The sequence below is a fragment of the Eurosta solidaginis genome, chromosome 5 (genome assembly GCF_040869045.1).
Source record: "Eurosta solidaginis isolate ZX-2024a chromosome 5, ASM4086904v1, whole genome shotgun sequence".
Taxonomy (NCBI): domain Eukaryota; kingdom Metazoa; phylum Arthropoda; class Insecta; order Diptera; family Tephritidae; genus Eurosta; species Eurosta solidaginis.
In genome coordinates, this window is record NC_090323.1 from 84,189,881 (window position 1) to 84,206,953 (window position 17,073).

The 17,073-nt window shown below is 40.4% G+C and overlaps 1 protein-coding gene across 1 annotated transcript in view; it reads left to right on the forward strand.

Moving 5' to 3' along the window:
* The window catches only part of Cubn2 (Cubilin 2), an 864,444-nt gene that overhangs the window by 178,183 nt on the left and 669,188 nt on the right, over positions 1-17,073 (forward strand). The window contains exon 9 of the mRNA XM_067791923.1: positions 7,879-8,255. Within this exon, the coding sequence (XP_067648024.1) occupies positions 7,879-8,255 (377 nt within the window). The remainder of the gene's footprint in view (positions 1-7,878; positions 8,256-17,073) is intronic.

Here is a 17,073-nt window from a genome sequence, read left to right on the forward strand (position 1 = left end):
TGTATAAATTAAAAGATGTTTCATTGTCTGCTCACCCAGCTCACACGCGTTTCCTTTTTTCTGCCAATTCTAATAATGGCCGGTCTTTTTCTGCCGAGCCGAATTGCTCTGTTTCCAAGTTGTTCCAATACCTGTTGTTCGTTCACAGTAGACAACGGGTGTTGCAGCAATTTGGAAACAGGGTGACATTTTTAATAATTGGTTAGGCTGCTGTTACAGCCGTTTTCACCTTCTTCAGTTTGTCACTTTATCTCTATAAGTTGTCGAAATTTTCGTTTTCTCCATGCTAACTTAGCGTATCAGTTAAGTGCAAGAATAAAAAGAAGATAAACCAATTTTAAAGTATGTAATTCCTTTATATAAATGGACCAAAATAATTAAAAAATTTCTTTTAAAACAACGACATAATCTTGTTGAACTTTGATATTAAAATTTTAACATAACCACTGTAAAAATGCTTATGAGTGTCAAGAATATATAGGTGTAGCACACATTGCCGGACGTGCATAGGTAAAGATTATATTGAAAATCTATTAAAAATTTAATCCCCGTAATTACATGAAGGTGAAAGTAATGGAAGCGTGGAGCGAAATTTACGAGACGGCATTTTGCTATTATAGATTTATTTCTATCGGCGACCTTGTAACCGATGTCCAGAGAGTACTTAGATTATGGAGGGAACACTTCTCTGCTCTCCTAAATGGAGACGGCGATTTACCCCACAGAGATGAAGAACCCGATCCCGCAATCGATGATGATGGAATAAATGTCCCCTCACTCGATTATGACGAAGTCAGTATAGCAAAAACCAGATTAAAAACAACAAGGCCGCGGGTGCTGATGGATTGCTTGCGGAGCTATTCAAACACGGTTGATAAGGCGCATGAATCAGCTTCTTTGCAAAATATGATCGGATGAGTGCATTCCCGACGATTGCAACATAAGTGTTCTTTGCCCAGTCCACAAGAAAGGGGATACTGAAAACTGCGCCAAGTATCGCGGAATCACCCTTCTTGATATCCATATAAAGTCTTGTCAATTGTATTGTGCGAAAGATTGAAGCCTACCGTGAATCGCGTGATTGGGCGTTATCAGTGCGACTTCAGATTTTTTAAGTCTACCATCGCCCAGTTTTTCATAACGCGCCAGATCTTGGAAAAACCAGCGAAAAAAGAATCGGCACACATCAGCTCTTCGTCGATTTTAAAGCCCCCTTCGACAGGACGAAAAGAAGCGGCCTATATGCCGCTATTTCTGAATTTGGTATCCTCGCATAAACTTATAGGGCTTTGCAAAATGACGTTGAGCAACATCATCAGCTCAGTCAGAAATGGGAAGGACCTCTCCGAGCCTGAACGAGGTTTCAGACAGGGTGACCCCCTACAATACGGTTTCTTTAATTTAATTCTGGAGAAAATTATACTAGCTGGAGAACTTAACCGCTCAATTATTGACATATGCTGATGACATTAAAATCATCGGCCTGAACACGCGCACCGTAAGTTCTGATTACTCCAAACTGGAAAAAGAAGCGGTAAAGATGGGTTTGATGGTGAATGAGGACAAAACGAAGTTCCTGCTGTCATCGAGCAAAGAGTCAGCGCATATGCGCCTTGGCAACCGCACCACTGTTGGCAGCCATAATTTTGAAATAGTAAAATACTTTTTTTATTTGGGAACCAGCATTACCGCTAACAACAACATAAGCTCTGGAATCCAGGAAAAATCACTCTTGCCAATAAATGATACTTTGGACTAGGTAGGCAATTGGCGCCAGTTGGCAGAGCGAAGAAGCGACTGGCGCGCCTTGTTGGACGGCTGTAACCGTCTCAACGGTTAAGCAAAAATTAAGTAAGCCAAGTAAATAAATAAACCGCCGACAGTCTATTTATATTATTAAAAACTAGAAGATAACTAGCAAAAATATTTGCAGAATTATAGTTTTTTCAATGGATGTTTTCAACTAACCGGCGTACATGGCTTTCTAAAATTGAAACCTATAAAAGCTTATGGAAACGTACGCCGTATATTTGTAAACTGATTTTTTTAAATTAAAGGGGTATAATATTAATGTTCGCCCATCGGATTGGTAACTTTATTTCAAGAGTAGACAAATTAAAAAATCTGGGTATTTGGTTCGGCTAAAATTTGAATTAGGATGAACAGATTAAAAAAAAAAACAAAAATGAAAATGATACCTTTAAACTTTTTCATTTATAGAAACCGTAATAATATTCCAAAGAAACAGCTATGGCTTCTTTACAATTCCTTCTTTCTCTTGCATATAAATTATCTAAACCCAATTTGGAATAGATCTTCAGAAGAAAGATAAAGTGCATTACAAAGGCTACAAAATAGAATAATAAAAAATATCCTTTTACTCCCACGTACAACTAGCACATCCAATAATCTATATGTAAACATGCTTGATATCCGAAAGTATTCAGATCTTCAAATTTTATGGTCACATATAAGATTATTTTGCAGATTTGTAAGTTATTTTCGGTTAAGTAAGGAAGAATATTGCTCGAGGGACGGCTGTACCCCTATTTTAAACTACACTCCTTGCTGACGACAGCTATCAAAAATGCTGTGGAAATGATTTTAGTGTTGGGCTGGACAACATCTACAGATAATAAAGAGGTTTTAGATATTGAGGAGCATATTTGTGCGAAGTGGATTAAAATCCAAATGACTCCAGAGCAAAGTGCTACAAAAACCGCATTTTGCTCTAAAACAGGATTCCCAGGAGTAGTGGGTAGTATCAATGGGACTCACGTTGGCATAATTTAACCTATTTTGGCTGCATCCGAACTGCGCCTTGCCCCGTCCAACTTCGGAATGTCACTCCAGAAGGTCAAAAAGTTGTTCAATGTAATCCTTGGTTGAAAACTTGTTTTTTCTATAAATGTGTACAAAATTGCTGATTATAAAGTTTATTAAATTAATTTATAAAAGGTTTAATTACTCTCTTTCCATTTTTTTTTTAGTTTTTTCCGGCAACGTTTTACAAGATGGTGCCCCATCTAATTTTTTTTCAAAGATATTAAAGGTGGCATCAAAAAAAACGTTTCGACATCCTTTTTAAGAATCCGAAAGCGGAAATTAAAAATTTCATTTCTATCGAAAGATATTTACAAAAACCCATAAAATAGCCCCCAGAAGGTCCGAAATATGAGGCCCGATCCATAGTTTTTTTGCCCAGAACACCTCTATGCGTTGGCGGCCTGGCGGCAAATAACCCTGGGCGGTCCAACACCTTTCTGCATTAGTGTTTACAAAAAATCTGGCAAAATACAACAACCACATGAAAATTTGAACTAAAATAATATGACAGAAATGAAATTTTTAGTTTTTGCTTTCGGATTCTAAAAACGGAGGTCGAAACGTGTCTTTTGATACCAACTTTGAAAATTTCTGTTAAAGATTAGGACTTGTCGTCTTGTAAAACGTTACCTTTTTTTCAAACAACTGCAAAATTGTATGAGACAACTGCTGCCACAAAAAGTTGTTAGACCAGGCAACTTTAACCGACACTGTTTTTGACAGGTTGAGTTGTAATCTGTAATATCAAACTGCAAAATTTCAACTGAAACAGAGTTAAGTTGTAAACAGTAATAGGGGCATATATTATCAGCATGTCCTTGTCGTATAGGGAGCCTTGTGCAGCAGAACCAGAACCATTTATACACACGCAGATTTGGTCAAGTAGCGAGTCATCATTGTTGAGGAAATAAAAATGAAAGCAGGTGGCACTTGACAGCAATTAAAACACAACCACCGCGAAAGCAACCAGTTTTGCCAGCATCCCGATCCTTACGATAGACAAAAGATTTGAGTCAAAAAACTCACTATCAAAAAATGTGTCATTAAGCCAAGTCTCGATGAAGAGAAAGATATCTTAACCCATTTGCGCACTAAAATTATACACAAGATCACACTTGGTTCTCATGACAGATACATTGTGAAAATATATCTTTAAGTCATTATTGCTGTTATTAGTGGGGAGATTTCTCCCTACTGTGTGCGAGGTGACTTTTTGTGAGTCTTCCGAAAAAACTGAAAAGGCCTCACCGTAACACTAGTCGGCCAAATTTTGGAGCTGTGCAATTTGTCCAATGATGACTCAGGAACTCCCAACTTGAAACTAACTCTATTCAGATTTGCCAATGCAACATCTTTTTTTATTAGCTTAACAACTTAACGTGGTTTTATTTAATTTAGCTTGCCTAGCCACGTATTCAATTATATTATCTTCAGTTACAGATGGTGAGAAGAAAGACGATATATGTAGCCATTGATCAGCAATCACCAGATCGCTCGACGCGTTAGATCCTCTAATAAGAATTTGAGAATTACTATTTTTCTTTTTGGTTCTAGTTTTATACACATTTGCCCACTGTCCATCATATAATAGGCGCAGAATTTATCACTCCACTCTGAGCAATTTCGCGAACAATATACACTGACTGACACATGTGTTTTAACCCTAGTTTGGCCGACGATTTTTATACACGCTGTACTTGTACACAGGGTATTACAACTTTGATTGGATAACTGTTGGTTGTACAGGTATAAAGGAATCGAAATAGATATAGGCTTCCGTATATAAAAATCATCAGTATCGAAAAAGAATTTGATTGAGTCATGTCCGTCCGTCCGTCTGTCCGTCTGTCCGTTAACACGATAACTTGAGTAAATATTGAGATAGCTTCACCAAATTTCGTACACGAGCTTATCTGGACCCAGAATAGATTGGTATTGAAAATGAGCGAAATCGGATGATAACCACGCCCACTTTTTATATACATATATAACATTTAGGAAAACGCAAAAAACCTGATTATTTAGTAAATAATACACCTGGAACGTTGAAATTTGACGTGAGGACTGATATTGAGACTCATGATAAAAATTAAAAAAAATTTTTTTACATGGGCGTGGCACCGCCCCCTTGTGATAAAATCAATTTTACAAATGTTATTAATCATAAATCAAAAATCGTTAAACCTGTCGTAACAAAATTCGGCGGAGAGGTTGCCTTTACTATAAGGAATGCTTTGAAGAAAAATTAACGAAATCGGTCAAGGACCATGCCCACTTTTATATAAACGATTTTTAAAAGGGTCTTGAACGAAAAAAATTAGCTATATCTTTGCAAAAAAGAGCTTTATATCAATGGTATTTTATTTCCCAAGTGGATATATTACAATAAATATCAAATAAAATATCAAATTTAAAAAAATGGGCGTGGCACAGCCCCTTTTATGACTAAGCAATTTTCTATGTTTCGGGAGCCATAACTCGAAGAAAAATTAACGGATCGTAATAAAATTGGGTATACACATTTTCCTTTAGCAGGAAATATTTCTAGAAAAAATGGACGAAATAGGTTAAATACCACGCCCAATTTATATAAAAGATTTTTAAAAAGGTCGTAGGCGAAAATAATAAGCCTATATCTTAGCGAAAAAGATCTTTGTATCAATAGAATGTTACTTTCTAAATTGAATTATAACATTAAATTGGAAACCACTAAAATTTTTGAAAATGGGTGTGGCACCGCCGCTTTTTTCTAAGCAATTTTCATTGTTTCGGGGGCCATAACTCGAAGAAAAATTTACATATCGTAACAGAATTGGGTACACATATTTTCCTTATAGCAGGAAATATATCTAGTAAAAATTGAGAAGATTGTTTAAGGACCACACCCACTTTTATATAAATGACTTTAAAAAGGGTCGTAGGCAAAAATAATAAGTTAAACCCTAGCGAAAAATAGTTTTGTACCAATCGTATTTTTATTGTTCTGTTATATCTTTATTTTAAAATAAACAGTAGGGAAATCCTCATATCTGAAGGAAAACTGCATTATTACCCGTCAAGCTCATTGGCCTCTGTATCCTTTTTGCTTCTTTTAAACGAAAATTAGTTCAGAATAGAACCATATATATATGTATTATTGCGCAACCTTTTAACACTATTAAGCACACAAACAAACAACTTTAAATGTGTACAGCAGGGTACGTAATGTTCGGTTTCACCCGAACTTACACTTCCTTCCTTGTTACACCTATTTTTGGCCGACGCTACCACCCCGGTAACTGCCAGAAAAAAAAGTGTTCAACCCGTTACAGTTGTCTATGACTAAAATTATAAAACCTTATTCTGTATTTTTTCGACTTAAAATTCATTAAGTTAAGATGTCACGGAAAATATGTTAAGCAAATTTATTAAAAATATGTTTTTTTGAGGGTAGAATGTAAAAAAGTCACCCCGGTGACTCGTCGGCCGAACTAGGGTTAAGCAAAATTTTATAGTTGATTGCTAGCAAATTTTATCAAACTGACGTGGCTTCATATCTACCAAGCCGGAATTGAATAATTTGAACAATTCTGAAAAAGGTCACAATTTTTTTCAAAACGAAAAATTTTTCCGATTTCTTATTTTTCTAATTTAAATTTTTCCCCAAAAATAGCACTGAGATGTGTGCTAGCACGACACATATGTACATATTGTAACGAATTTAGAGAAATTCCGCTTATTTGAACCCTTCTGCTAACGTTCGAATCGCTAAACTGTTGAATAAATAACTCCAATATTCAGTAATGCAAAATGGTCTTTATTAGAATACTTTGAGAGTATTTCACAATAACACTTATACTTCACAACTAATTGCGTGTTTAAATCAAACTGATTAGTCACGCCTCAGCTTGCGCTGATTTTATACTCTCTGTTTTCTCGTTCATCCATTTCTCCGAAGGTCTAGTCATTTCGCGAAACTGTATTCCAGAACAATTGTATCTCTTGCTTGGTTGTTAGCTATATACATGTATATTTGTAGTTTATGTCTATCTTATAGCCATATGCGGGTATTTGCGTGAGTACTACTTCGGATGATGACTACATCTCTTCGTTGCCTTGTATGTATGTGGGTGAAAAAAAATAAATAAATGTATGGCGCGATAACCTCCGAAGAGATCTAAGGCCGAGCGTCTCTTCCAATTTGCGTCGTGCTCCTCTTGATTTTCCCTACAAATTGGCCGGACGGGACCTACATGTTTTATGCCGACTCCGAACGGCATCTGCAAGGCAGATGAGTTTTCACTGAGAGCTTTTCGTGGCAGAAATACACTCGGAGCGCTTGCCAAATACTGCCGAGGGGCGACTCCGCTTAGAAAAATTGTCTTCTAATTGAAAAACCTTATTTCTAAACATTTTTTTGATGTTGCTTTGCCCGGGGTGTGAACCCAGGGCATATGGTGTGGTAGGCGGAGCACGCTACCATCACACCACGGCGGCCGCCATGTATGTGGGTAAATGATGATTAATGTGTTTATTTAGCTTGCTTTAATGGTTTTGTTGTTGTGCATTTATTTAGTAATGTGAAAATTCGCCACAATATGTACCTTAACTGAAGAAGCAATCAGCTGATGGGATAACACCACCTGGTACTGAATTCGCGACTGTACATTTCATAAAAATCATCGCAATTTTTGATCACTTAACAATTTTGAAATTTCAGATCTAAAGGTGCGTCCACACCAGTAACAAAACGTGTTACAAACAATTATATAACCAGTGTTATGTAACTTGTTAGAAATTCAACTGAAAAATGTTGTATAACACGATGTTGTGTAAATGTTTTTCTTTTTTTATAGCAGGTTACAGGAAACCCAGAGGTTGTCGGTAAAGATCAAAGGAATTAGATAACTTGGTTGTATAACAAGTTGCAATTGTTTTAAAACAATTGTTATACAACTTTGCTATTTCGTTACCGGTGTGGATGTACCTTAAGAAAATTAAAATTTCTAGAGAACAACCTAAGTGAAGATGAACGAATAAATAAATATTTTAATACAAATTTTTATTAAACAGGTTTATTTATCCAAAAACGATAAGCTCCGTTATAACGATGGCACGTTTCTTCACCTGATATCAGAGAAAAATTTTATACAAGTAGTATTTCATGGTGGGTCCAATAATGAAGCAGCAAGAGGTATTCGAGTGGAATATGAATTTCAAGAAATGAAATGTGGAGGTATTTTAACTGGTGAGAGTGGACAATTTTCACATGATGCTATGACCGGACCTTCAGAGGAAAACTGTGAATGGGTTATTGAAGTGCCAAGAGGAAAACATATACAGTTGGACTTATCGTTTCTTCGGTTGCTATTTTTTAAATGTATTTCAAACGAAATGGACATCAGTATATATTCCAATAATACCCCAACCGAGGGACAACTTTTAACAAGGTAATTTTATACGTATACTAGAATACGCGGCATACTTTGTTATGCCCAAAAGTGGCTTGTCTACATTTAAAAAGTAAACTTCGCTTCCCTTCTTCACTCTCCATCCCATTCTCTTCTAGGTTGTCTTTAATTTTTCTTTTTATCCGTCCATTCCTTTTTCCATTTATCTCCCTCACACCCCCGCACCAAGTCCCACTCCCACTCCAAATTCCACTCCCAGTCCTACTTCCTCACAAACTCCCACTAACACTCCAATTTCCACAAGCAATACCAGGCGCCTTATTCTGTAACTCGACTCGATCACTCCATCTACCCCTCTCACCGAAATTTCCTCATATATAGAATTTTTATACCACTTATTTAAACCTTTCTAGCCTGGCCGAACGATGTCATTATCTTTGTTTTTATAAACTACGCGATTCTATCTGAATAACTCAGGTACAATTTTTAAAATTGCATTCACTGAGACTTTTCCGACACTTCCTGGATGAGGCTGAGGGCCTACTTATGCAAATCTGGTTCAAACCGCGGAGTTCGCGTGGGCTGGATTTTTTCATTGTGCTTGCGGATATGATTCTTTATGTCCTTGGGAGTAGGATCCTTCAATCAGATGACTGCTAGTATGCCCAGGTTTCTGAGTATTGAATATAAATTGTTCGGGCAGCATTTCGTTTTTCCCTTTATAAAGAGAGGCTTTCTTTACTGTTTTTCTTTGGAGTTCGGCGACCATACCGGAGACGTTTAGCAAACAAGCGGCTCTCCAACTGTGTGCCGGACTGTCGGGCGCGTGCTACCATTGAAAAGGAGGTCCAATATTTTCGACATTTGAGACGTTCTCGTCGTAAATTAGATCGCCGACAACTTTGGCTTTAAAAGTGACGTGAGGCCAAAAACTGGAAATATTAGGGTATAGCTGTTAATTTTTGTACAGTAATCGGCATAAAAAACAATGGTAATTCCTTCTGGTGGGGAATGTGTTGATATGTAAAAATTAAACGATTTTAATTAATTAAATAACTGTAATTTGCAACAGCACTGATAACAAATTCGTTAAGATTGAATTTTTGGAGTTTTATATCAAGTGGGATCCACACGAAAAGTCGAAAATAAAATGTCGAAACCGAAATTTGCTATTTTTCGAAAAATCTTAAAACAATAGTAATAACAAATAAAAACATATTGTTCGGCCGGGGTGTGTCTGATCCTTGCGAGAGGTGGGCCCACCGGGTCGATCTCAATGAACGGGTGTATGCGGGAATAAAATAATAGAAAGACGAGAATTTCTCGTTATAATGGGTGAACTTTATTCAGTAAATATAAATAACTTGGGTGCAATATTACCTGAATAAACGCAAAATTACGGCAGAGATCGCTGTCGGCAGATGTGAACAGGATGGCTGTTAAAATCCAAGAAGCCGGTTGTATAGAAAACGTCAACCGTTGACCCGCAAAATCCTCCGTTTTGGAGGGGAAAGGCACCCACACATCAACCCCGACATGCATATGCATGAGTGCTGACAAAAAGCACACATACACGTGCATGTACATGCATGCACATGCATGTGGCGGTGATGGTGTGGGTGGCTATAAGTTAAAGTCGAGTATCAAATCGCAGAGTTGCATTAGGGGGATCGCAATCAGATGAGGAAAAGTTAGGCATCCTGCCTAAACATGCCGCCCCCTTGCGATACGCAACATCGTTTTGCCCCCACCGATCTCCGACCGCTGAAAAGCAACGAGAAAAACATTTGCATTAAAACTAAACTTAACCTAAATCGCGTATTTCGCCAGCGTCGCGGGTGGCCGGGAGTCCTGCCCGACTTGCGCAGCATGCCACCTAAGCTAGGATGAAAGGAACGTTTATGATAAAGTAGACGTGAATATTCCTTGCCATTTGATTATTCATAATTCTTAAAATATTTAGAATCCATAAAGTAATTGTGCTGGGCGAAGACGCCGAGGCCGTTCCAGACTGGCAAAATTTTGGTTTCTCCTTTTTTTGGATGGAGAGGCCGAGGTCTCCGTTCCAGATTCGCATTTTTTTTTTTTTTTTGTCGGACGATGAGGCCGAGGTCTCCGTTCCAGCGTCTAACATATCGTGTCGCTCCCGGCCGACTGCCTTTTTTTTTGTTGAAGGAGGTGTGTCATCTTATTGAGGTGCCAGGGCGAGTGGCCGTGAGGTTGGTTGGGTGAAGCGGAGGTGTTTTATTACACAGCGCGTTTTAGGATATATAAATTAAGTTCATATGCGAAGCTCCGCCAACTGCATGTGCTTATATGGGGAGAATGGTTTAACCCGGGGTATTAAATATAATTTTTACCAAGAAGAGATGCGTTATTTACGTTCACTTGACATAAATTTGCAGATTGGCGATGCGTTCTTCGCGACGCGTTCTATCTGCACGTACCATTATGCTAAAGGCTACATACAACCCTGTCTTGTATTTGTTGGTCAGCTGATAGCTGGTATGGTGAGTTTGTAGCGTGCGAATATATATATATACATATATGTATTTGCTTGCCCTTGAAAAACAAACTAGGTCACTGCGGCAGTAGCACACTAAGCCAGTAGAAACAGTTGACTTTTTCCAATTTCGGGATTTTGTCATGTAGGGATTCTTTCATTTCGGGACTCTTTCCTTTTGAAGCTCAGACGCTTGATTACGGGGTGTTCATGATGTTTGTTGTTGAGATCAACAAGTCCTGCCCCCAGCCAAAAAACAAAAACAAGCAGTACCGAAGGCAAAAAATCGAAAAAAAAATTTTTTTCTTTTGTAAATGAGAGCATAATTATTTTTAAATGAGGTTTTTGCCTTTATTTTTGTGCGTAAGTATGTTTTGGGACTACCCTAGGCGTCAGTATGGGTCAAAAAAGCCGATCCCGATTTTGTGTTTTGCGGGGTTTCGGTACCTGCTTGCACATTTTGTGCAGCACTACATCGTGTGAGAGACAACGTATACAAGCATACATACATAATTATGCCAACGGCGAAATACAAAAAAAAAAATGAAAAATCATTTCGTGTAGAGAATGGAATTTTCAACTGAATTGAAGTAAATGGTAAACAACTTTGCCGTTTCTTCATTCAATTCATTTTTATGCGTGGCTGGAGTAAAACGGGTAAGCACATTGTAAATTGTTAAACTAATTTTATTAAATAAAAAAATTATTGATTAACGTTCTTTTATTTTCAGGTGGCTGGTGGTGGAGATCCAGGAGATGGAGCAGATTCAGAACACCGGGTTTAACGAGTTTTTGTTTCTCTTTTTTTTTTTGTTTTTAGGTTTCCGGCATCGCAAAAGGGGTGCTCCAACTGCGGCATCGGCCGCGCCGGTAGTTGTCACACTTTTACGATGACTATTGTAGCACTTAGTATTAGTATTAGTATTCATATTAGATGGACACAAGTCATCGGCCTTTTATGTCACGTATGCGTTTGTCGCAATTAAAGTAAAATTAAGCTTAAAGGCTAACAATTTTAAGCTATCTTGGCACCACGGTTATACGTGTAGCTATTTTTTCTGGAGAAGATGCTACCTGTACAGCAGGTCAAATCATCGATAATTATGTTGATGAATGCGCTAAAATTTGGTAGGTCGATGGACATATAAGCATGTGTTGGCCGCAAGATTTATTTGAAGTAGGACAATATGATCATGCAGATTGGGGACACGAATCGGAGGATTCCTGGGAAACAGAATCGGAAAATAGCGAATTTGGTTGTAGTACGCCAAAGATTGCATTCGACGAATCTCACATAATAGCGAATATTGAGGGTACACGTGTTGCTATTGCCCGTTCAGAGGAAAACTTTAATATAAGTCCAAATTTACAAAATGCTGAGGTGATGCGTACTTTACTGAAATTATACAAAGGGTGCCATTATTTGGATCGACTGTTGAACACAAGCTTCTTCCATGAGGGAAATTTTATGGGTCTTATTGAGCGCGTACGCAAAGGAGGAACTCAATCAATTTCGGAACGAGTGCAGGATCGCAAAAATCGTTTATTTAGTTAGGTGCAAGCTACCTCACAAAATTCAAAACAACAATTACAAACGCTTACACAACCCATCGCTGTACCTGTTAATCCACAACAACAATCTCACTATCAGGCAGTTGTAACTTTGGGTGGCGTACAAAAAACACAAGGCATTCAGTCGGGTACAAATACTAACAGCAGCAGCATAAACCTGAATGGTAATGCCAGCAGCGGCGCATCCAAATATGCACCAAAAATTCCTTTTAATATATCTTCAACGCCTTGTAAGCCCTCATTAAATTGTAATATTCCTGGAACGTGTAGTAGCACTGAAGCTGGTGTTACTTCCTCGGCTATGTTACAACCTGTGCTTAAGCTAAATCTGCTACATCAATTAATTCTACGCCACTGGCCACATCAACATTAAACACTAATGATAAAACAGGTGGCAAACAGTTAGGAGCAAACCTATCTGTATCCAATGCTGACGAGTTGCGCTCTGATGCTCATAGCAATGTAAACGTAGATAGTAAAACTGTTGTTAATTATGTGGACGCGCGTAACAGTAACTCATTGGCGCATCAACAAAATATTATTTAGCAAAATAATCCGCTACTCATTCTGCTATGATGGATATAGAAAAGGCGTTTGAGAAAACGTGTCAATTAAAAATCAGCTAGGGCAGTATCGCAGGATGACTGGTAATTATTCACGTAATGAAGCTTGTGATGGCAGAGAAGTTGTAAATTAGTAGGAAAAAGGTCATATTACCACTACATACTGAATCTTCGGGCCTTGCTCCTAGCGCCAATACTAAAAACGGTATAATAGACGAGTCACTCTACTACTTCACGGCAAATGTATCCTTTCGAACATATGAGATAAAGTCCAACGTGGATCGAGTGCTCATGACCTCCAAATATTGGTTTTGAGTACTCAGTAAACATTTTTTTTTTTTTAGCAGTATAATTATTTAGAGAAGTGAAGGTTAAGGGATTAATTTTGAAGAATGTCTGATGAGCCGCTCGTTGCTCAAAATCAAAGGATGAGGAGCTCGTGATAGATTCCAGACACCCTATCGTTAGAAGTTACTGCAGTATTGGATGTGCTGCCACATTTGGGTATGGGGGTTGTGCGTCGTGTTGTTGTTGTTGTAGCAATGCTCGCCCCACCTAATAGCCGCGACCGATCACAAATTGTCATCAATATCCTCTAACGGGAGTCCAAGGAAACTTGCCGTTTCAACAGGGGTGGACCATAAGGAAAGGGGTGTTAGAGGCGTTGGTGGGATTCAAGGGGTTGTGTAGCGCAATATATAGCTTCTCCAACCCAATTGTCAACCTTACCTTCGAGCGGCGAATCTCGTTTCACTAACAGGCGAGGCTCTGGCGACCCCAAGCTCCTCATGGAAATTGGGGGTGTGGAGGGAGGGATGGCCTGAAGGTTTAATGTGACCATCACATCGATAACACTCCCCAAAGCCTTCGGGGAGTAACCTAATAGCTACAACAACAACAACAATAACAGAGGCGTTGGTTCCACATTACAATTGAAGGGATGGTTGGTGTCATGTGAGGACACATTGCAAGCGGGGCATACATTTTGTATGTCGGGGTTTATTCTGGATAGGTGAGGGTTTAACCTGTTACAGTATCCAGAACGAAGTTGAGCAAGAGTGACACGCGTTTCCCTGGGGAGTATGCGTTAGTACTGGATTCACCGGGAAATTCCCGGCATAAAGGTCCGACACCTGTTTATGGAGTTCACCAAGGACCTGCTTGTGTTTTTTCACTTCATACGGCTGGGTTCTCAGGTGACGTATTTCCTCAAAATGCTTACGGAGATGACTCCTGAGTAGTATTTTGGCAGGCCTGTAGTTTCTTCCAGTAGGTGATTTTTAGGCTTGGCGACCATATGGGTGACGCGTAGCACGTAATCGGCTGGCTAATTGCTTTGCATGTAGTCATAAGCGTTTCTTTATCTTTACCCCAAGTACTGCCAGCGAGGGATTTGAGGATTTTGTTACGGCTCTGAATTCTCGGAACAGTTGCGGCTGCGTGCTCACCAAAATGTAGATCCTGATCAAGCGTCACACCCAAGATTTTGGGGTGTAGGACAGTCGGTAGTGTAGTGCCATCGACGTGGATGTTCAAAATGGTCGACATTTGGGACGTCCATGTTGTAAATAAGGTCGCGGAAGATTTAGTCGGTGATAATGCCTGGTTTCGCGAGGCGAAAAAACTGGAGAGATCAGGGAGGTAGCCGTTTATATTAGTGCATAGCGCATCGATCTTTGGGCTTGGGCCTGTGGCCATTATTGTGCAGTCATCGGCGTAGGAAACGATTGTGACTCCTTCCGGTGGTGAAGGTAGCTTAGATATGTAGAAATTAAACAAAAGTGGGGATAGGACACCACCCTGTGGCACCCCTTGTTTAATTCTCCTTGGTTTTAATGTTTCGTTTCTAAATTGCACCGATGCCTGCCGATCACCCAGATAATTTGCGGTCCACCTTTTAAGACATGGGGGAAGGGTAGACCCTTCCAGGTCTTGCAGTAACGAGCCATGGTTGACCGTATCAAAAGCTTTTGATAGGTCTAGCGCTACGAGTACTGTTCTATGGTGGGGGTATTGATTTAAACCGCAATTTATCTGGGTGCTAATGGCATTTAGCGGGGTGGTAGTGTTATGGAGTTTTCTGAAGCCATGCTGATGAGGGGCTAGCTGCAAATTTGCTTGGAAATAAGGGAACAAAATGGCTTCAAGCGTCTTTGCCACTGGCGATAGGAGAGATGTCGGACGATACGACTCACCTATGTTAGCTGGTTTCCCAGGCTTTAGTAGCGGGACCACCTTGGCCATTTTCCATTTCTCAGGTATGACAAAGGTGGAAAGAGACAGATTGAAGACATGCGCTAAATATTTGAAACCCTCTTTCCCTAGGCTTTTAAGCATCGGCATGGCTATGCCGTCTGGGCCCACTGCTTTGGATGGTTTAGCACGACCAATGGCGTCCTAAACCTCTTTAGCGGTGATGGTGATTGGTGACGCGCTGAATTTGTGTTTATGTGCGTGTCTATTGGCTCTCCGTCTATCTTTGTCGACCGTAGGATGCATTATATATTGTCGGCAGAAAGCGCTCGCGCATTTTTTCGCGTCCGACAGCACTTTGTCGCCAAAGGCGATGGAAACTTTGTCTTTGTGCTTAGTCGGATTCGATAGGGACTTTACAGTGGACCAAAGTTTACCCACAACGGTAGAGACCTTACAGCCTCTTAGGTGCTCCTCCCATTTCGCCCGCTTGTGTTCATCCACAAGCAATCTGAAGCGTTGGTTTATATCCCTTATTGGGGTGTCGCTTGGATCAAGCTGTCTTATAAGCTCACGATCTCTCGCTAAGTTTGCGGCCTCCGCCGGGAAGTGCGGCCGGATTTCGGGAATTCTCCCGGTGGGAATGAAATGTGCCGAGGCGGATTTAATGACCTTACGGAAGGCACGCTCCCCTTGGCCGGCATCAGTCGGGATAGGGAGGGCAGCAAAGCGGTTGTCTGTAAAGAATTTATATTCTTCCCACTTTCCTTTTTTGAAGTTTATGAAAGTGCGTTTTTCAGTGACGAGTAAGTCGGTGGTACGCTCAAGCGAAATAAGTATGGGCAGGTGGTCGGATGCCAATGTTACCATCGGCTGCCAGTTGACGCAGTTTACGAGCTCTGCGCTCACTATTAAGATATCTGGCGAGCTGTGACAGCTTCCTACCATACGTGTGGGGGCGTCTCCGTTTATTGTGCAGAACGTCGTTTCTTCTATTTGATCCGCCAACATCTCACCCCTACTGTCCGCCCGCAAGTTTGAATGCCATAGATCATGATGGGCATTGAAATCGCCTAAGATAATGCGATTGTTGCCAGTGAGTAAGGCCCTGATATTAGGGCGGTATCCACCGGGGCAACAGGTGGCAGGAGGGATTTACATCGATGTTGATGATTTCTAGGTTTACATAGCCTGACCGGACAGATAGGCCTTGACGTTCTAAGACATTGTCCCTGCGGTCGATGCCAGGATCAAATATATAATATTGCACAGAGTGGTGTATGATAAACGCGAGACCGCCTCCATTTCCGCTCTCGAGGTCTTTCCTGTGGATATTATACCCAGAGCGGGTCTGCAATGCAGATCTTGCTGTGAGTTTAGTCTCTTGAATCGCGGCAATGCGGATGTTGTCCCGCTTCATGAAATCGACTATCTCCGTAATCTTCCCAGTTAGTCCATTACAGTTTAACTGCAGAATTCTGAAGTGCATAAGGGGAGACGTCGCCACTCTGGGGGTAAGTGACGGATGACTACGCATGGGTTGTGGAAGGCCAGGATGCAATTGCTGTTGTGGCCCTGCGACTGGGCGTCCTTGGGCAAGCATTGGGGTACCCGTATGATTTGGGTTTGCGACCTGGCAACATGGCGCGATGAAACCCGTCGGGGGGTTGCCGCCGCGGAGACCAGAACATCTAGGAAAGTGGCACCACCCAAGGCAGGAGCTGCATTGGGCGGATATCGCAAACCTATATATTCTGTGCTGGCAGACGGTGCAAACGGAGGTAGGGACTAAGAGTCTGTTTCCCTGACCTGCACGATTGCTGCCGGAAAAGAGGGGGGGGGAGATAAGACGGGGCAGGGGCTGATGCTCAGCATTGCTACCAACTCTACTACGAAGGTAGTAGTTATGCGTGGTATCAGCTGTTTGAGTTGTTGGCGCTGTGGGGCGCGAGCATCAACGGGTACTTGTTGTGGCTTGCTGAGCAGCGGGGCTGCTGAAAGGTAGTGGGGGCGCTTAGGCGTAGAC